This window comes from Glycine soja, chromosome 6, assembly GCF_004193775.1.
Source record: "Glycine soja cultivar W05 chromosome 6, ASM419377v2, whole genome shotgun sequence".
Lineage (NCBI taxonomy): Eukaryota > Viridiplantae > Streptophyta > Magnoliopsida > Fabales > Fabaceae > Glycine > Glycine soja.
This window is the reverse complement of record NC_041007.1, coordinates 13,629,639-13,650,656: the sequence shown is the minus strand read 5'-3', so window position 1 is coordinate 13,650,656 and position 21,018 is coordinate 13,629,639. Positions and strand designations below refer to the sequence as shown.

General features: G+C 34.2%; 1 protein-coding gene and 2 long non-coding RNA genes across 3 annotated transcripts; 2 read left to right on the top strand and 1 right to left on the bottom strand.

Moving 5' to 3' along the window:
- Nucleotides 1-331: 331 nt before the first annotated feature.
- LOC114416013 lies at nucleotides 332-2,292 on the bottom strand. Its single transcript, XR_003667424.1, has 2 exons — nucleotides 2,211-2,292; nucleotides 332-1,497 (listed from the first exon to the last, which is right to left on the bottom strand). It is a non-coding gene; the product is annotated as an uncharacterized LOC114416013 (long non-coding RNA).
- A 260-nt stretch (nucleotides 2,293-2,552) lies between these two features.
- LOC114416012 lies at nucleotides 2,553-4,188 on the top strand. The gene is made up of 2 exons (XR_003667423.1): nucleotides 2,553-2,867; nucleotides 3,623-4,188. It is a non-coding gene; the product is annotated as an uncharacterized LOC114416012 (long non-coding RNA).
- Nucleotides 4,189-12,977: 8,789 nt separating this feature from the next.
- On the top strand, nucleotides 12,978-21,018 carry LOC114416009 (U5 small nuclear ribonucleoprotein 40 kDa protein-like). The gene is made up of 7 exons (XM_028380889.1): nucleotides 12,978-13,266; nucleotides 14,874-15,285; nucleotides 15,475-15,631; nucleotides 18,149-18,193; nucleotides 18,693-18,858; nucleotides 19,034-19,401; nucleotides 20,359-21,018. The coding sequence occupies exons 1-7, from the start codon at nucleotides 13,135-13,137 to the stop codon at nucleotides 20,678-20,680; spliced, it is 1,602 nt and encodes a 533-aa protein (XP_028236690.1). The 5' UTR covers nucleotides 12,978-13,134; the 3' UTR covers nucleotides 20,681-21,018.

The window sequence follows — 21,018 nt, the reverse complement described above, 5'->3', positions numbered from 1 at the left end:
TTATTGTCTTAAGAACAAAAACCCCAACAAAATTGTCTATCACGAGAATAAATATATTAAAATTATTCTTTAGAAAACTTAAATTAATCTTGTTAATTAACACAAATATATATATTTTTTCTTTTTCCTAACCGCTAATTCCCCTCCATCGGACTGTTGCATGTCTCCTCCCTATGCTCTAACATCTCCCTCCAATTCAACATCTCCATTCTCTACCTCCTCCCCATATCTTCTTCACAACAACAATCTCTCCTTTTTAATTAAGAATTTTGTCATAGTTTTGGGTTTTGCCGTGATTTAAAACTAAGAGAAAAAACACGAGAGCACAAACTGAAAGTGAAAACATCAACCATTTGAGGCTTGTGCAAAGAGAAGAAGAGGACGAAGCATACAATAGGTTTAGAAGGTGCAGGTCACTGAGGAAACTTTAATTAGATTGAGGCTTGACATCAATATGGCAAAATCCTAGTACAGTATGGATATGTTGGTGTTGTAATAAAAATCTAAACATTCGAAACCTAGCTAGCACAATTGTTACGATATTTCAAATGAAAAATTGAGGAAAAACATACTAAAAGAAGCCCTTATATACAAGTTGGACGAGAGGTGGTGTTTTCATTCATGAACAGGTGAATAACTCGTAAGAACTTATCCTTGGGCAACGTTTCTCTGCGGCACGTGCAATGCTAAGGTCCACGCCGCCACTCGCGCGTGGCGCTCTGCGAGGTGTTCGAACAGGCGTCGGCGCATGTCACATGCAAGGCCGTCGCTGCCATGCTCTGCCTCGCCTGCCGCCACCAGCGCATCCCCGTCGCGCCGTTCTTTGAGTCCGTACTTCCTCGATGGCCTTCACTTCTTCTCCGACGTTGACCTCAACACCCGAGGAGGCCGAGACCGCCTCATGGCTGTTACCTAATCCGAAGACAAATCTAAATTTCTCGCTATTTTTTATTCTTGTTAATTCTAAAATAATAATATATATAGTGATGGATTCATCACTTGAGGGACATCCACTCAGTTTGCCGGAAATGATCCAATTGGTTAAAATTATAAAACAAAAAGATCCACATGCATACGAAAAATATAATTGAGCACTTGAAATAAATTAAGAAACTAAATTGGGTATTAAATCAAATATGTATTTAAGCTCAAGGTTAATCATAAGGTTACATATACAAGTAGCATAACAACATAAATTAGATATTCCACTAATTTTACATCTACAATTGCCAACATAATATAAAATTTCCTCCAGCGTAAGAGTATTTTGATTACAAGATTGAAATGTTGAACAATTTCCTACATTTAAAGAAAGATACTCCAAATGAAAAGCACTCCAATGTTGTATCCTAGCAACTAGTGGCCACTTTACTTCCAAAAGGAAACAACTACCATTTAGAAGTCACTTTTTTTTGTTTCAATATGCAATGACTGCAACATATTTTCACTAGTTATGAAAATATACCTATTTTCCACATTTGTAAAGATCATCAAAACCTTGCAATTGAACACACAATAGAACAAAGCTTTCAGTTTACAGATAAATGATTTAGTAAAAATAAGAACTATACATAGAGTACTCAGCCAAGTCGAAAACCCGAATATATATACTCCTAAAATCTCTAACATATTGAAGCATAAGTCATCTTGTGATAGCACTCAGGCACTTGGTTTAACTAAATACTTCAGTATGAAACATCATAGTATGAAGAAACTCAAGAGTGTTCAGGTACTCAATAAGTTTGGGTATCTTAACACTTAGACAAACAATTGTATTCATGTGACCGGTGTGGCTGAATATGCATCTAGGTGCTTATCAACACCACACTCGATATTTGGGTAATTGGCCAAGTCAAATACCTGGATATCTCTAAAAGCTACATACAACCTTGCCTAAGTATTTGACATGGCGATCAAGTATTCAACCTAGCCGAGTACCCAAACACCCAAAGGTAGAAAACCATGATTAAAACCAATAAAGCATGATTATTAATTATAGATAAATATCATTGAGGCTGTTAGCATAAACCTTAATGACAATTATCAAAACATTACCTAAATGGGTAACAATGTACCAAAGCCCATAGATTCAAGGGTTCATTAAAATATATATAAATAATTATGATAATATCAAGATAAAATACTGTTTATTGATATAAAATACATATTTATTGTTCTGAGTCGAAAATTTAACTTATGTGTCAAAATACCTTTTGCAAGTGTTTCTCCTTTTTTTGGTGGCCCTTCGAATACCAAATACATGAGGAAAAAGTCTTAAAGAAGGCGTAGATCCCGAAAAAAAATTACATGTCTATCCTTATCCTTATCCTTATCCTTATCCAGATACAAGAACCAAATAATTTACATAAAAATATCTTAATGGATTGTTGTGTCCATGGAGACCACCTCTTACTTTCCGCTACTGGTTGAGGCCATATATGACCATAGCAAAGAAAAATTGTATATCCTTTGAAGATTAGAAACTAAATTATCATCTGAACCATTCAAAACGGACACTTGTCAATTGATTTGATTTAAATATTTATTTAATTTCTCTTTCCAAACTTACCATTTTCATAGACAACCCCACCCATTCAATGCATGTTTGGATTGTTGAAGTTTGCAAAAGTATCATAAGTCTTGTTTCTCCAAAACATTTTACTTTCAAACATACTATTAAAGGGTAACCAAATATGATCCAGACTCATTTTACTCTTTAACATACTTTTGGAACTTTCCATGGGAAATTCAAACATACCCAAGTCATTCAACCCAAAAGACTTTTACACCATCGCTTGATGAACTCATCGTCGAACCCTATTTCACCAGGTTTTCTTCTGAATGATGAATCAAAGTGAGGTAACCAGGTAAGTGACCACCATCAACAAAGACACTTATAGATGGGTTCCTCTATGCACTGATGCTTTTGAAAAACTCGTTTACAATGCAGTCATAAATTTCTAGTTTAACTAGTTTTTTGGGGGCATATTAGAAGATTGTTAAAAAGCTATTCTATTCATATTGCATTTTCAAAAGAGAGTATAAATCTGGAAAAAAATTGCTAGGCATAGAAACTTGAGTTCAAATCAAGTAACATGGTACATTAGCAAATTGAAAATGCATTTTACAGCTATTGGTTCCAACTTTGCTTACTTCAACTCTTCCTTTAATAGAGTTGTTGGTATGTATGTATTCATTCTGAGAAATCGTACATGCTTCAACGTGTTCTCATTTCGAGTCTTCATTAAATGCTTGGGGAGCTCTACACGTTTTTTTCTTCATAAGAACAAAGAGAGAGAGTACAATCGACACATCTTTACCAAAAAGAAGCTACTGGTTATGACACACAATATTACTTTCCTGAACATTCCTTTTTCTGTACTTTGCCTTTGATAAGTTGAATTTTTTTGTTAAGAGATTGTACTTAAACATAAGAATATCTCACTTTTCAACAAATGCTAAGATAGTTAAACGTTAATGCATATTAAGAAGGATTTTCACTAAGGCAGTGTGCTTGGTGTGGAGGGTATTGCTGGATAGGGTGCCAAGCAAGCATAATTTGAGGAGGAGAAACATTATTTTAACCAACCAGGATATGTTATGTCCCTTTTGTGTTTTGCAGGAAGAGACTTTTTTCACTTGCCCTAAGATTATGGATATTTAGAAGGAGTGGTAGTATAGAGGAGAGAACATATCAATAGTGCTTCCGCAATGACCACATCAACATTAGTGGCAACATTCTGCTAGTGGAGGTGCACTTCACATGGGCAATATGAGAATGGTAATATGGTTTGCATATGGAATCATAGAAATAAATGGGTTTTTTTTTTTGGGGAAAGACATTTGATAAGGATGAACTAAAACAACAATTCCTATTCACTGCTTGGTCCTGGTTAAATAGCCACCACACAAATTTTGTATACTCCTTCCTACAATGGTCGATTAACCCTTGGCAGTGCTTACCGGAGAGACGCTAACGGGGGGTTGGGTTTGATGGTATTGATATTTAAAGGGAGGGTGTGCATTGCTACTTGTCTACCACATTTATTGGTTGGCAAACACATGAAGATAGAAATACTTCATATTCTTGTGTTGTGTGATTTCTATCGACTAAGTATGGAGAATGTTTTGTCTGTTATGAATTGCAACTGCCGGTGTTACACTACAAATAAAGTATGCGTTTTGCAACATTCGATGCCAAAATATAAATAAGGGTTACTAAAATGTTTTTATGACATTTTATAAATGTTGTGTATATTCATATTATTATAGGCTTTTAGTAACATTTTTTTTATACTAATAACAACGTTTATAAAAAAAATTGCTAAAAACTCTAAAAATGTTATTAAATGTTTTTAGCAATATTTTTTCAATACATATGCAACATTCTAAAAATGTTGCTAATATATATCTTTTGTAACACTCAACAAATGTTACTAATTCGTTTCTTTTAAAATACAATAAAATATTATTTTTTCAGTATTTTAAATTTTATAATTTTAAATACATGATTTACACTTTTTTATTAGATATTAGATAAATTTTTTAACACCATAAAATAAATTGAATGAGAAAAAATAATATATTTTTCTAAAACTTGTAAAATAGGGATCTTGTAATTGGAAAATAAATGTATGCATACAACTAAAGCACGTGGAACATGTGAAAATCAAAGTCAATGGGATCTAACATTTTGCCGTCAAAGTTATATTGTTTTCAAAAGTTTTATATAAAAATTACATATGGGAATTAGCAAAATCTAATTAATATAATAAGAAGAAAACAATGGTTCCTATAGGCCACTCAAGCATTATACAATAATTACAATAGTCCATGTGTAATATAAATAAAATCAAAGCAGTAAGCAGCAACACCACCATCATTGTTCCTGCACTCATAAAATATAATCCAAAGTTAGATTGCATGATACATATATATTTGAAAATGTTAAAAATAATGCAATTGAATACACTCACCCAACAAAGCCTTTGCCTTTCAGGAATTTGTCACTGAAATAAACTTAAAAATGTGTACATTGGTAGCAATGTTAAGAATATATATATATATATATATATATATATATCAAGTGACTTCAACTTTGGATCGACCAAACTATCAAAGTTTAATTTTCAAGTATATTATATTTAAACGAGTTATCAAATATAGATTATGAGAGATAACTTTTGTTGCCTTCTGAACTAGAGGAAATCAGTTCAAATATTTATTATTAGAATAAACAACTAATAACTAGTTAACAACAATCGCAAGAAAAAAAATTATCTACATAACTTTGAAAATTAAGTCCAAGATCCACACACCTTCCACAGTGCATTTTGAAAATTAAGGTCAAGATCCACATACCTTCCACAGCGCATTTTTAAAATGGACACTATTTGCATCAAGCAAATAATCAAATTGATCTGACTTTTCGATTGCATCCAAAATAGTTTTTGCCATTTTTGTGTCTTGGTCCACATTAAAGAAACATTTCCGGCTCTTACAATCAAGCACAATAGCCCTCCAAACATTTTCATTGTTTGTAAGGGCTCTTTCGTTCCCCAAAAATCCATAAGCAGTGCCTAGAAAATTTTGAACCAACAACAACTTTTCACTTAATATGATCCTCTAAAACACTTAAGACAATAAAAAATAGAAAACATAGTGTGATACTCTATTGTTGGTTCTTATAGTTGATAAGATAATAAGATCTTGCTCGCAACCTTGAAAACCATCAATGAACTCCACATCCACAGTAAATGCATCATGCCTATCATACATCTGTTCAAGTTTCTCTTGAATAGCAGTAACTTGGACAACATAGGAAGACACTATAACAATGTCGAGTTTCTTCTTCAAGGTCAACTATGCTACAACAAGCAAAAAGCAGCTATATATTAGTATTCATATATCATGTGTATTTCATGCTTGAGTTTTAATCATTTATCAAATTCTAGACATCATTATTTTAAGATGCATCTTTTATCTTTTTCCTTTTGGCTACCCGAGTTAGTAAATATACAAGTGAAAATAACAAAGTTAATCTTTTTTCACACTTTGTGATTCACATGATTAACTTTAGTTTTAGTTGTGACTACCAGAACTAGTTGAATTTCCTACATTAAAACTTATAACCAAGTAAAACAATTTAGTAAACCATCTAAAACTTTTTATTCAGTACTGAAATTATGTTATGAAAAAACATTATGTGCAATTTTTGCAGGGCTATGATGTTGGAATTCTGTTTTTGTAACAGAAATTGGATTTCTCTCACTCTTATTATTAACCGTGGTTTACATGGGTATTTATGTAGCTAACTTCAATTATTAACCACACATTAGTTAACTAAAACAAGTAAAATGCCTAATTTGAATTACACTACAATACACCACCTAATTCAAATTACTTAACATGAGCATTCCTGTCTTGTTCTTCATCTCTTCAAGTCTTCTAAGCTTCACTGCTTTGGTTAATATATCAGCAAACTGATCTTCACTTCTGCAATATTCCAGTGCTAAGTTGCCTTTATTGACTTGATCACGAAGGAAGTGATATTTGACTTCTATGTGCTTGCTACGTCCATGAGCTATTGGATGTTTAGCCAAGTCAATAGCAGATCTATTATCAACTCTTAGCTTCATTATTTCACAGCACTTGACATTCAATTCTTTGAGCAGCATGCTTAACCAAAGAGCCTGACTAGCACCAAATGCAGCTGAGATATACTCAGCTTCACAACTAGACAATGCTACCACCTCTTGCTTCTTAGAACACCAAGATATGGGAGCATCACCAAGCATGAAAATATACCCTGAAGTGCTCTTTCTATCCACAATGTCTCCACTCCAATCTGCATCTGTGTAACCAGTGACTTCAATTTCAGAGTTTTCTGTTGCAGTAGGAAATAATATGCCACATTCCAGTGTACCTTTCACATATCTGAGGACTCTCTTTGCTGCCAGCAAGTGATCTTTGCAAGGTTTCTCCATAAATCTACTTACCAGACCAACACTGAAGGTAATGTCTGGTCTGGAGTTGCAGAGATACCTTAGAGAGCCAATGAGTTGTCTGTATAAAGTGGAGTCAACAAACTCTGTATCTGTACCAGCAGTCAGTTTAATCCCTGGTTCACAAGGGGTGGCAGCAGGGTTGCAATTAAGCATATTAAATCTCTTTAATAGGTCTGTTGCATATTTCTTTTGATGAAGAAATATGCCTATCTCAAACTTCCTTCTATTTTGCTCAGGCACATGCCTATAGCACAGTGAGCCGAAGACTTTGAAATGCTTAACACTAGGCTTGACACCACTCCATGCTTCCTCAGGTGTTAATTCCTCAAGCCTCTTCGTGGGGCTTCTATTCAGAATATGAGTTGCAGTGAGCACTGCTTCTGCCCAGAACTCCTTTGGTAAATGTTTCTCCTTCAGCATACATCTTACCATATTTAGTACAGTCCTGTTTCTCCTCTCTGCAGTCCCATTATGTTGAGGGGTGTAAGGTGCCATGACTTCATGAATTAAACCTTCTTCCTTGCAGTAATTCTCAAATTCAGTTGATGTAAACTCCCCCCCACCATCAGTTCTTAGTAACTTGATTGAGTTTCCAGCTTGTTTTTCAACAAGTGTCTTAAATGATTTAAATGTTGTAAAGACTTCACTTTTCTTTTGCAGCAGGTAAATCCACATTTTCTTAGTAAAATCGTCTATGAAGGAGACAAAATACAAGTTACCTCCATGAGACTTAGCTTCAAATGGTCCACACACATCCGAATGAACAACTTCAAGCTTTGTCTTGGCTCTTGTTGGCACTGTAGTCTTGTAGGATTTCCTGGGCTGTTTCCCTTCACAGCATTTACCACATACACCCTTTGGAGCTTCAATTTCTGGCAAACCAGCTACCATGCCCTTCATCTGCAGCTTCCTCATGCTGTTGAAGTTCAAGTGTCCCAATCTCTTATGCCATTTCCACACATTTTCATTGACTTGAGCAGCTAGGCATTTCTGCTCAAATGAGCTCACACCAACCTTGAAGGTCCTGTTCTTTGATACAGGTACTTTCAAGACACATTTGCCATTTGTATCAGCAACTTCCATATGCTCACCTTGCATATGCATTGAGAGGCCCTTCTCCATCAATTGCCCCAAGCTAAGCAAGTTGCTTTCCATATTAGGAACATACAGTACATCACTAATCACCACCTTACTTCCATCTACTCTTCTTATGCTTACTCTTTCAATTCCTTTGGCCATTACTGTTCTTCCATCTCCAAACTTGATGCTTCTTCTCACTGTTTCATCAAGCTCACAGAACCAATCCTTATGTCCTGTCATGTGATTCGAGCATCCAGTATCCAAATACCACCATTCTTCACAGCCTGTTTCACTGTTAATAATAGCCATCAGCATCACAGTTTCCTGATTATCAGAGTCTTGCGCAAATTGAGCTTCTTCATTTCTCTTTCTAGGCACTTTAGGATTATTACATTCATCTGCATAATGACCATATCTTTGGCAATTGTAACACTGAATGTCTTCTTTAGATTTCTTCTTTCCCTTTCCATTGCTGTCACCTTCTTTCTTCTGATTCTCTCCCTTAGGATTGTTGCCATCTTGCTTATTGTTCTTCCACTTTCCTTTTCCTCTCTTATTCTTCCAAGATTCACTTCCACCACCTTTCTTTTGAGATTGTGCAAACAAGGTTTTCTCATGTTCTTTATCATCTTTCTTTATACTCTCCCTGTTCTTTAGTTTTAATTCATGAGCTTCTAAAGCACCTAGCAATTGTTCTAGTTTCAATGTGTCTAAGTCTTTAGCTTGCTCTATTGCAGAAACGACTACATCAAAATTTGGGGTTAATCCAGTGAGAACCTTTTCAACTTTCATGGATTCAGACACAATTTCTCCACAGCTCCTCATTTGATTAGTTAGAACTACTAACCTATTTACAAAATTGGCCACTGATTCATTGGATTCCATTTGCAATAGCCCCAATTGACGCCTCATTGCCATCAATTTCACCTTCTTTGTTTGCTTATCTCCGGCGTATGTGGTGGCCAGCACATCCCACGCTTCTTTAGCAGTCTCATACTCTATGATCTTCTCAAGAACGTTCGCGTCCACACATTGATGAATCAAGAAGATTGCCTTGTCATCCTTCTTCAATTGTTCGCGATGCGTTGCCCTTACTGCTTCTGTGGGATTCTCCGCCAAAGGTGTAACACCGGTGCTTATGATATCAAGAACACCTTGATACCTGAACACCACCTTCATTTGCGCCGTCCACCTCTCATAGTTGTTGCCGTCGAAGATCGGCAATTTCGCCGGAATCTGGTCATTGCTTTTCTGCATTGCCATCGTTCACTACCGGGTTCCGCCGTGGATCGTAGAAGCTCTGATACCAAATGTTGGAATTCTGTTTTTGTAACAGAAATTGGATTTCTCTCACTCTTATTATTAACCGTGGTTTACATGGGTATTTATGTAGCTAACTTCAATTATTAACCACACATTAGTTAACTAAAACAAGTAAAATGCCTAATTTGAATTACACTACAATATATGATACATATTACTTTTAAAACAAAAAAAAATCATTTAAATATATTGAATTATGCAATTTTTCACTTAATAATTAATTTCGGAATTTATCCTTGTGCATAAAAGTTTCTTAAATTTTATGTAATAATAACGTAATCTATTAATTATTTTTAAATCAGATTGTCTCACCAAATTAGATTTTTTTTTTCAAATCGTTAAAAAAGCGCTCGACCAATAATATTAACTACGTAAAAAATTAAATTTATTTAGTGACGTATTAATTCATATATTGCACGATAATATTAAAAAGTTAAAATCAAGCTCAAATAATAATAATAATAATAATAATAATAATAATAATATTATTATTATTATTATTATTATTATTATTATAAAAAATATTTTAATCTCCCATTTTTTTACCAAACCCAATACAATGTCTTAAAAAATAACATATAATATCCTTGAATAAATTCAGTTTTAGAATTAATTATCTGTATAGTTATTTTTTAACTTTTGAATTATAATTATTTTTCATTTATTTTTAATTTATATTTCATTAAATTATATAATTTCATTGTAATTGTATATGATTTAAAATAATTTCTCTTTTAATATATTTTAAATTCTATATAGTTTTAATAATACTCATCTTTTAGCAAAAACAAAAGAAGATAATACTCAGTCATTGTACAAAAGAGTTTATGATGCATTATAAAGGAAACTTATTTCACTTTACTCATAAACTATTTAATCTCTTTGACAAGAATTTATTTATTTGTTAATTAATTTTGGGCCCATTTGATATATTTTAATTAACTTCAGTTTAGAAAAATAAATAGAAAAACCTTAGTTTTTTAAAAATAATATTAAAAAATAATTTACATTTAAGAATAATATATGAAAATAGGTTGTTAAAAATAATTTCATTCAAATAATAAAGAGAAAAACATTTTTATGGGATACAAATAGATAGTAAGATTTTTTTTTATTTTACCTATGGAAAAATTAATTCTAGATTACTTTTGCAAAGACACTATGCGCGTTAGGAATCATGTAGAGATATTGTGAAGTGAGTGACATTACGTCTGTCAAGAATCCTGTAGAAATATTGTGAGTATCACTGTGCACATTAAAAATCTTGCAGAGACACTGTGCATGCAAGGAATCTTATAGAGACATTGTGCATCGACAATGTGTCTATTAGAAATCCTGCAAAGACATTATGTGTGTTACTGTGCACGTCAGGAATCCTACATATACATTGTGCGCGACAAGAATCCTGCAGCAACACTATGCAAACACTATTCATGGTATTGTGCGTCATAGATTCCGGTGCATACATGGTACAAATATTGTTCATGAATCATGGTACTGCAGGTGCAGTTGTCAATGCAATCTCGATCGCTAAAAGTGTCAGTGCAATGACAACCGTTGGATCTATCAATACAACATTCTCATGCTACTAACACTATAAATTAGACTCATAACATATTCTTCATAACACATCAAACCCTTCATCAGATCACTTTCAATTCACTCTCAAATATATAACATTCACATACATCACACCTTAGTATGACCATGTCAAGCATAAATCAAATAGTCTTTGTCATAGTCCACTACAATGCCTATGTAGCCAATTGTAATGTTAAAATGTACTTGTTTCAATGAAGAGAGACATGACCTCAATGTCTTGAAAAGAAAAATCCAACAAAAGATGGACCTAAACTCAGGTCAAAGCATAATCGCAGTCATTTATTGATATTCTTTAATTGTCGGGTCAAGCATATTCAATTACCAGGCTGTTACAATCAATGACGATGAGGATATTGATGACATATTCGATGTCTATCATCGACATGAATGCATAAGTTGCTTTGAAACAAAGAAATGCAAGCCAAAGATACCATATGTTCCAAAAGGACTGTTCATACTGCCATTGTCGTTTAAGGTCAAGCACCAAGGACAGAAAGAACAATAGCTAGAAAGCATAAAAAGAAATATAAATTACTGCCAACAAATTCTGTTCATGGGTTTTATAAGCGTTTTGGCCCTAGAATTCTAATCAAACCAAAGGATAAGTCGTTAGCAAAAGCAACTAAACTATGAAGTAAAATTAATATTACTTCACCTCCAATCAGCAAACGTATTGCAAGTCAATGCTTTAGCTCCTTTTCTATCTGATGCAAAAGTTCTCCCAAAATAGTTATCAGTTGTCATTCTAAGTTTGAAATACACCAATGATATACTATGAAGTATATTAGTGAAACAACACAATTTTTTCTTTCTTCAATAAAAATAAACAAAAAACGTCAAACAATGAAGTTCCTTTTATTGTATGAGCTCATCTACCGAGTAAGCATAAGACATGGACAAACAGTTTTAAGTTAAGTGTCGAGACCATAAATAGATGGAATTTGGAAAACCAATTGCTGGCCACCACCAATATATTTTTGCTTATCTTAAAAATAAAAAAAGAAGGATTATCACAAAGGTTTTGACGTGTACATGAATAGTCTTATGAACACGAAACCTTAATACAAACAAAAAATTATAGGATAACAAACTATCAGGCACTATGTTCGAGTAAGACGTCTTTTAGAAAACACAAGTTTGTTGGTTATATGCAAAACACATTAGACATTGTGTTTTAAAAAATGTTGGACACTTCCATTATCACGTGTGTGTTGGGAACCATATTTTCAAAAGGCTTTGGACGCTATTACTTAATAGCGGTTTGAACACTACTTATAAAAGACATGTTTTTGGCTCGTCTAAGATAAAACAATATACCTTTTCGTCTTTTTGACGATTAAGATGTCTGTATAGTTGCATAATTTTGTTAGATATCCAAATATAATAACTTTTATTGTCATCAAAATTATGAGATTTTTACGGGAATGATATCTTACACATTTTTAGTTCCAACATAGACATGAGAGACTAAGAGTATGAAGTTAGAAGAGACTTTGAGAGATTAGGATTTCACCTTGAGTCCTCTTATCTTCCTTTTTTAGGTCTTTTTTTTCTTTCAAATTTTAAAAATCAAATTTAAAATTTCATTTTGATTTTGGAACACTTTAGTGATTCTTTTTTTGAACGTTAAAATGATAACACAATCAATGTTAAATTTGATTAGAAAAGTCACTAAACTACATTCAATTTACAATTTTGTACCATTAAAAATTATGTCTCACTTACTATTAAGTTGGTCGGATTAGTTTCTAACAAAATATCTAAAACCTAACCCATTTCTAATAATCCATTCAAAAGTGTCTCGTATTCGGTTAGACCTAATTGAGAAGATTGATCGAATTCACCCAAACTTTTTTTCTCTATTCAGATTTTTTAGTTTGATTCGGTTCATTCGATTTGCGGATCATTTCCCTTGCCCTTATTTATTTATAAAAAAAATATTAAAAATATAAATACACAGCTGTCCCTCCATTTGCCTAACACAAAACACACAGAGGTCTCATTCCTAAAGCCTCAACGACAACGCGAGAAGGAGCTAAGAGAGAGAACACACCCAACACAACACAATACAATCGATAGTTTCGGATTCTTAAAAAACCCGAAAGTACGAGGTGATGTTCGAATGGAGCCAAACGAGGAGAACGGAGGCAGCACGAGCAGGGAGGAACAGGAAGAGGCATTGGTGGCTTTGATTGAACACCGAACCCACGAAGTCAAAAACCTTCGTCACCGCATCGCTTATTATAAAACCCAGGTTTCGATTTCCCTTTCCCTGTCGTTTCGCCTTTTCTGTTTCGTCGTTTCGTGACTCGTGCTAATACTCCTACTCTGTCTTCCAATGTTATTCTTCGATATTTTAGGTTTATCATGTGTGATGTAACTAGAAGTGTTCCAGAAAATAGCGTGTTGGTTCTATTCTCTGGTTCAAGCTTAACTAGTTTTGTTCATTCCACCAAAGAATGTGGTTGTTTATGTCTAATGCACTGGATATTAAATTTTTTATTTTTTATAAATTGATGGAATCAAATTGAGTTTTAGCTTTTTTAAATGGGAGATAAGCGGAAAAATATTGTTTCTATGTCATCTTTAAACTTAGCTACTTTTCTCTGTTAAATGAAGTTCATTTCAGTTTAAAACGGTTCACAAAGTGATTTCCACCGTTTTCGATAACGAAATTAGCTATTTTTCTCATTAAATGAAGTCCATTTCAGTTTAAAAACGTTTTAAGAAACGGTTCACAACGTGATTTCCACAACATAACAATATTATTTAGCTCAGAGAAATTCATCCATTCTAGAAATTGCCGAAGCTTAACCCCTTTCATTTTCAACACTTCACACCAACCCTTTTTCTTGAAACTGAGTTCAGAGACACATGAAAAAAACAAGGCCAGACACAAGCAAAAAAGAACACCAACCCATTCTTGGAATCAGAGTTCAAAGTGACCCTTCACACATAACAAAAATTAGGCCAGAAAGTAAAGATTTGAATTTCTACACCATACCATCAGTGGCACCAACAAGATTGTAACAGTTGGGTTGGGGGCTGTTATGATCTCGTTCGTGCCACTGATGGTGTGGTGTATGAATTCAAATCTTTACTTTTTGACCTTGTTTTTGCCATGTGTGAAGGGTCTCTCTGAACTTTGTTTCCATGAATGGGTTGGTGTTTTTTTCTGCCTGTGCCTGGCCTTGTTTTTGCCATATGTGAAAGGTCTCTTTGAACTCTGTTTCAAGAAAAAATGGTTGGTGTGGAGAGTTGGAAATACAAGGGGTTAAGCTATGGCAATTTCAAGAAAAACGGTTCACAATGAGATGTGAACCTTTTAAATTTGTTTCTAGTAACTACTTTGGTGTGCAGTCATTATAATTTTGTCGTGACTTGATTCTAAATTTTCTTTCACATTAATTTCCAATGTTCCTCAATGTGATTGCATTGCATATTTGTTTTCCATTTTGTTATGGAGATCGTATTTTGGTTGGTTCCCCTTTTCACTGTAGTCTTGACACGGGATCCCTAGTTTTTTATTTTAATCGGCAAATGTTAATTTGTTAGTTGGGGGGATTTGAACCTGCAACCTCTCCCCCCTCCCTTTACCCTTCTCCAACCACTGGGCTAACCTTATATCTCCATTTGATCACTAGTTATGAAGCTTGATGAATTTCATTATTCATAAAATGACACCTAGCTTTAATGTGGTGCCTTATTCTCTTATTCCTAGTTGTTGGTGTTCATATGATAAAAAAAATTGTTTTTGTTTTCCTTGTATTTTGTCAAACATATAACCTGTACCTAGCTATTTTTTTTTAATCTTCGCATGAATAATTATAAGCTGATTTTAAGTTTGGGAATCATGTGCAGCTTGATGAAGCGGAGAAAAGGTTGCAAGATTCTGAATCCAAATTGGCTCGCCTTCGAGGTCAGACAGTGTCATCTAGAAGTACCTTAGATGATGGAATCAAAACTTTAAAGACAGAGCGCAGATCAAATAGTCCCATTGATAGAAATGAAGGTTCTACCAAAAACCGACATCAATCTAAACCAGAACTTCTTATTCCTTCAGCGAATCCAAAAATATCACAACCTGTACTGTTGCCAAAGTCTTTTTCAAAAGCTTCAATAACTTCCAGTTCTGAAGCCACTCCTGGAGTCCATAGTTCTCCTATCACAGGTGGTAGCTCTAGGGGAAAATCTGACAAGTCTCATAGTAATAGGCTTTCTTCTGAGCAGCAAAAAACTGAAGTCAAGGAGAAAGGGACAAAAAGGAAATTTGGTAAGAATTCATCTCTAGGATAGCCTTCATTATTGATTTTATGTAGATTTGGCTAATCCATTTATCATATCTTAGGTCATGTGCTTCTGTCTGTGTTTATTGTCAGTTTTTGGCTTATTGCTGTCCTTTTCATTTCAAGACTGCTTTTGCTTGCAATTAAGTTTCATAAGAATTTTCTGAGCTTTCCAGAACAAAAAGAACACAAGGAATTGATTCCTTTAATACGCAAGAGTTCTTCGCCAAGCTTGGTAACCTGTCAAACAAGCAACCACATCTCAAGTCAACACAAGAGGAAATTGCGGAGTATTGCTTTATGTCCTGTGAATGATCAGCTTTTTGTGACCAGGTAATAGAATCATTTCATTTCTATTTGGTTTTTGCTTTTAGCAATATGATTCACCTATCACTTTTCTTTTCCTAGCTTTTGGCCTCTGCAGGTATGGGGTCAAATGTTATCAACTAGTGCCCTAAATTGTTAAACTGCAATATGACGGATCACTAACTAGGCTATGTTAGGGAATGGTCAACTTAAAAGTGTATAAATCTACTCTTTTTTTTTAATCCATAGGAATCGAACTCAAGTACTAAGGGGTTTACAACAACTCACGCATACTGTTCAATCAACTGACCTAGATTCCCTAGGTCGTATAAATCTACTCTACAAGTGAGGACTAGAGATTTTCATGGTCATCTAAAAGTTCTGAGATTTAAGTTCGTGCCCCTTCGGTCTTTAAACTTTAAACATATATTAAAAAAAGATAGGTGATATGTAAATATAAAGAAGTAAAGGATGTTATTTAGTTATTTATTAGTCAGCTGATCTTAGTTTAGAATTTATGGCTGTTGGGTAGCTGTCTGTAAATAAGGTTGGGCTGTTGTATTTTGACAGACTAAACGATAATCACAGAGTGCAGTGCACAGTTCTTTGATCTCTCTGTTTCTCTTTCCTTCTATCCTCTCTATTCTGTTTCTTCTCTCTTCCCCTCTTTCTTTCTTTGTCTTTCTATTTCTTTCTCTTTCCCTACTAAATTCCATAACAATAGGACATCTGCCTGAATACCACAGTGAGGCCTCTGGTGTCTTACCATCTTTCTTGAATATATTTTTCTTTCTGGCTCTTTTATTGTAGCCTTTTTTTCTTAAAATCCATTAATCAAACTTAAGTGATGTAAAAAAGTAGTAGCTAGGAATGCATGTGCCAGGTTTGAGCCTGTAAATGTACTTTGCTGTCAAAATTTATACAAAAAGGGTGGACTCTTGTACAACCCTAACTTTATAGTATGGTTGTTTGCAGATTGGATCGGTTGAGTAGAAAATCATCCAATTCAATCACTTTGACTCTGTTAATTGAACATTAAATTGGCTTGATTTTAAAATCAAATCTAATCCAATTTACTTTGGTTTGGATATGATTCATTTTTCGTTTTTTCAAACGAGTGGACAAATTAAAATAAATGATAAAATACCCAAATTAATCCAACAACATACATCACATCCCGTACAACTCACAACATAGTTCATAATACAAATTCAATTTGCAAGTTGAACTGTTGAAGATAAATACAATTTCTTAAGTAATAAATACACAATTAGTAACAAATTCCTAGTTCACACAATTTTTTGAATACATGACCATGTAATCAAGTATTGAATAATTTTGATACACAACATTGTTTGATTTGGTTTGGTTGGGATCTGTTTTCGACATGGCAATTGAAATCTGATCCAATCCAATGGAAAAAAATGGTTTTCAGTTTTTTATTTTCTGGTTTGTTTATTGTGATTTGTATTGGATTGGTTAATGAACACCCTACAAGACAGGTGAGTTTATTAATGATTATAGGGCTTGTTTGGGTAAACTTCTTCAAAAGCACTTCTAGGAGAAGAAAATAAGGAAAAATGAAAAAAGCTTCTCTATAAGCTAATTTGTAGAAGTTTTCTCATATTAGCTTCTACAAAAGCTGATTTTTAACTTGTGCATAAGTTAATTTCAGCTTATGGAGAAGTTTTTTCATTTTTTTCTTCTTATTTTTTCTCAAAGTATTTCTATAGAAGTTTATCCAAACATTATTTTGTAGAGGCAAGGTTTTAAATAGCTCGCTATAATGGCGTAACAGCCCCTAGCTGTTTCAGGGGCTGCTGTAGTAAAGCAGTTTAGTGTAGTGGCTGTAGCAGACAGACCAAATAGCAACCGTAGCAGATGGGATAGCAGAGCTATGTGTTGATTCCAAAAATGCCCTCTAAACAGAGAGGTTAGGGCTTTCTTTGGGGGCCATTTTTGGGATTTCAATTTCAATTTCAAAAAATGAAATCTACAACTCCAACAGTAGTGGAAATGATAAAGACTTGGATTTTGAAAATGATGATGGATTATTCTTATCTAGGAAACTTGTATGGCTTCTGTTGGTATTTACTTGTATGTTTTGTTTAAGACACCTATGACTTATTATTGGTAATTATTGTCGGCATCGTGGCAATTACGAATGAATGTCATGAATCGAGTAATTTTTATCATTTTTGAGAATTTATATTTATATAGTATACATTATATAAAAAAATTGGGATAGTGACTATCCCACTGTAGCATTTTTGGAACCAGCTGCTACGCATCGCTAAATAGGATTTAAAACACTGGTAAAAGGCTGTTCTTGTCTTTTCCTGACATGATCTTTAGTGGTTCAAGACAAGAACTCTTATTTAATTGCTAGATATCTGAATGTAAATATAACAACCGTGTAACTTAAGTCAGTTTTTGTCTTCAGTTTGAATTTCTCTCTTTTGTAAGGCATGTAGCTGGTGATACAACATTGATATAGTATTCTTTTTGAGCCTGACACATGCTATCTTTTGGGAATTCATGCAGTGCTCTGGATGGAGTGGTCAACTTTTGGCAAGTTCAGGCTAAGGGGTATGCTCAAATTTGTCTTTCTGGTGGCACTTTGGAGAGTTTTTATTCTTATATTTTTTCATTTTCTGATGATGTTGATTGTAAATAGACTTAATCGAAATATATAATTTAAAAGGTGGAGTTTGGTTAATACTTATCTGGTTTTTGAACAACCATGAATATATCTATGCTCCCTATGGTAGCTCGTTCCATTTACTCATAGTCTATTATCTGCATCAAGCTTCCACTCAAGGTTTGGAGTAGAAAACTTTATGACTTTGAACTTCAAAATATTTCTCAAGTTCATTCTCCGCTGTTATCTCTTGTTTTTCTTTTTTCCCATTTAACTGTAAACTTGACTATTTGGTGATTCTTTCCATTAACATTGGGACTCTTTGCCTCAGTTTTTGTAATGTATTGGAGTGGAAAACATTATACCTAAACTTCGAAATGTTTTAAAGATGACCTAACCATGTTATCTAATTTACATTTTCTTTTCCCCCATCTCTAAATTTTGTAGAGCAGGAGCTTCTCGTCTTAGCACTACTGATTGTGCATCCCAAAAGCAGAGGAGATGGCCAGAAGATTTAGCTTGGCATCCAGAGGGAAACAGCCTATTTTCAGTATACAGTGCTGATGGTGGAGACTCTCAAGTATCGATTACAAATCTGAATAAAGGACCAGGGGTAAGGTTTTTGACACGAATATCCTGGCATAAAAAAAACTGTTTGGGTTTCTTTTTTTTTTATTGCTATTGATGTATGCAAATTACTTGTATCCTGGCATAAAAAAAAACTGTTTGGGTTTCTTTTATTTTTTATTGCTATTGATGTATGCAAATTACTTGTATGTTATTGGCAGGGAGAACGTGTAAAATTCTTAGAGGACAAGCCTCATGTTAAGGGAATTATCAATGGCATTGTTTTTATGCCCTGGGAAAATACATGTTTTGTAACTGGTGGAAGTGACCATGCTGTTATTCTTTGGAGTGAGCAGGATGATGAGAAGTGGAAGCCAAAGGCATTGCACAGGAATCTTCACTCATCTGCTGTAATGGGAGTTGCTGGTATGCAGCATAAGCAGATGGTGTTGTCGGTTGGTGCAGACAGGAGAATATTTGGGTATGATGTACGTGCTGGAAGAGCAGATTTCAAGCATCAGGTTGACAGTAAATGCATGAGTGTCCTGCCCAATCCGTCCGACTTCAATTTATTCATGGTTCAAACTGGGTAAATTAAGTCCTCTTTGTTAAATATGTTTATTTAGTTTCCACAAGCTTGGCTGCATTGTGCAGAGTTTATAACATCCTGATTTTTCAAGTTCTTGTCTGTCGTCTTGTCTTGAGCCTTGCATGTTGGTTTCAGGGAAAATTAATTATGTTCATTTGAAAACAGTAGTATAAGATATGGTCTGAAAGTTTGAACCCTAGATGAAATTGCTTGCATTATTTCTTTGTTTGATAAAGTTTAATAAAACTATTCTCATAGCTTATTTGTCAGTCAGTGCACTTTATGGAAATGAGAGCAAAAAGGATTGTGTTTGATTTCCCCAACCTGAAATTTCCACACCGCTGAATGTGGTTCACAACCACCATTCCGTGATATTTTGCCTTTTTATCTCTCTTAATTGAAGGCAATGAAATCTTTATGAAAGACAGAAATATTGTTACATAATGTGGGGAAGGTTTTTGTGGTTTGTGATGCTCATCCTTGGCCTATGGACTTGGTTCTATTCATGAAATATGCTTGAAATATTAGGATGAAGTAAACTTCAATGCACCAGTCAGACATTTAGGCCTGTCTTCTGCTTTGTGAACAAGGATAGAAAATTAAGATAATTACCAATAATTCGGCAGGTGCATCTCTCAGACTTTTTAATCTGGAAAATGATAAATCCACTCAAGGTTGAATGTGAGGATGAGTGCACATTTTAACTGTTCTAGTTAAGAGCTGGAAATTCCCTTCTGCCATTCATATTCTTGGTTGAAATGTTGTGAAGTCATAAGCTATTAACTTGACAAATAGTTTTGATTGATATCTTGTACATTAAATTCAGTACAAGAATCTGCCTTCAAGATGGGAACATAATAATACTATGTTTCCGTTTGAGGCAAAAAAATTTCTTCTATTGCTGTTCCTTGGCTGCATGTTCGTCTATAGTATATTAACTACTTTTCATTCTATCAGGACCCACGAGAGGCAGCTTCGGTTGTTTGATATCAGATTGAGGAATACAGAACTTCATGCTTTTGGATGGAAGCAAGAAAGCAGTGATTCTCAATCAGCTCTGATAAATCAGGCTTGGTCTCCTGATGGACTTTATATAACATCTGGGTCTGCTGATCCTGTGATTCACATATTTGATATAAGGTATACTGCTCACAAGCCTTCCCAATCTATAAGAGTGCATCAGAAACGAGTCTTCAGAGCCATGTGGCTTCAGTCTATTCCTCTTGTTATTTCCATATCATCTGATCTCAACATTGGACTGCATAAGGTTTACTCTTGAACCTCTTGACAATGACTCAGACCATCACTGCTCTCCACACATTTGTTGGTGCTGAGTATGTAGTTCATTTCACTAGGGATTTTTTAGGAAATGATATTAAAGTTTTTGATGTGTGGAGTTTTGTGGCAACTTGAAACGAGTAAAGGGAGGAATTTATCTGAAAAACAATTTTGGTTGGTAAAGGCCTGCTCAGATGCTGCAAGGTGTATTTGATTGTTGTTTTTTAGGTTAAGTATATACTTTCCCTTTGTTATTTAAAGCAAAGGAAAGTATGAGCTGTTTTGTGGTTTGATTTATTTTTTAAAAGGATAAAAATATTAAGAAACATTTTTTGTGTT

Coding starts and splice junctions, on each gene's coding strand:
- LOC114416009 (XM_028380889.1), top strand. CDS start 13,135: ATGGAGCCAAACGAGGAGAACGGAGGCAGCACGAGCAGGGAGGAACAG. Junction 15,632..18,148: donor GATCAGCTTTTTGTGACCAG/GTAATAGAATCA, acceptor GAATTCATGCAG/TGCTCTGGATGGAGTGGTCA. Junction 18,194..18,692: donor TGGCAAGTTCAGGCTAAGGG/GTATGCTCAAAT, acceptor TAAATTTTGTAG/AGCAGGAGCTTCTCGTCTTA.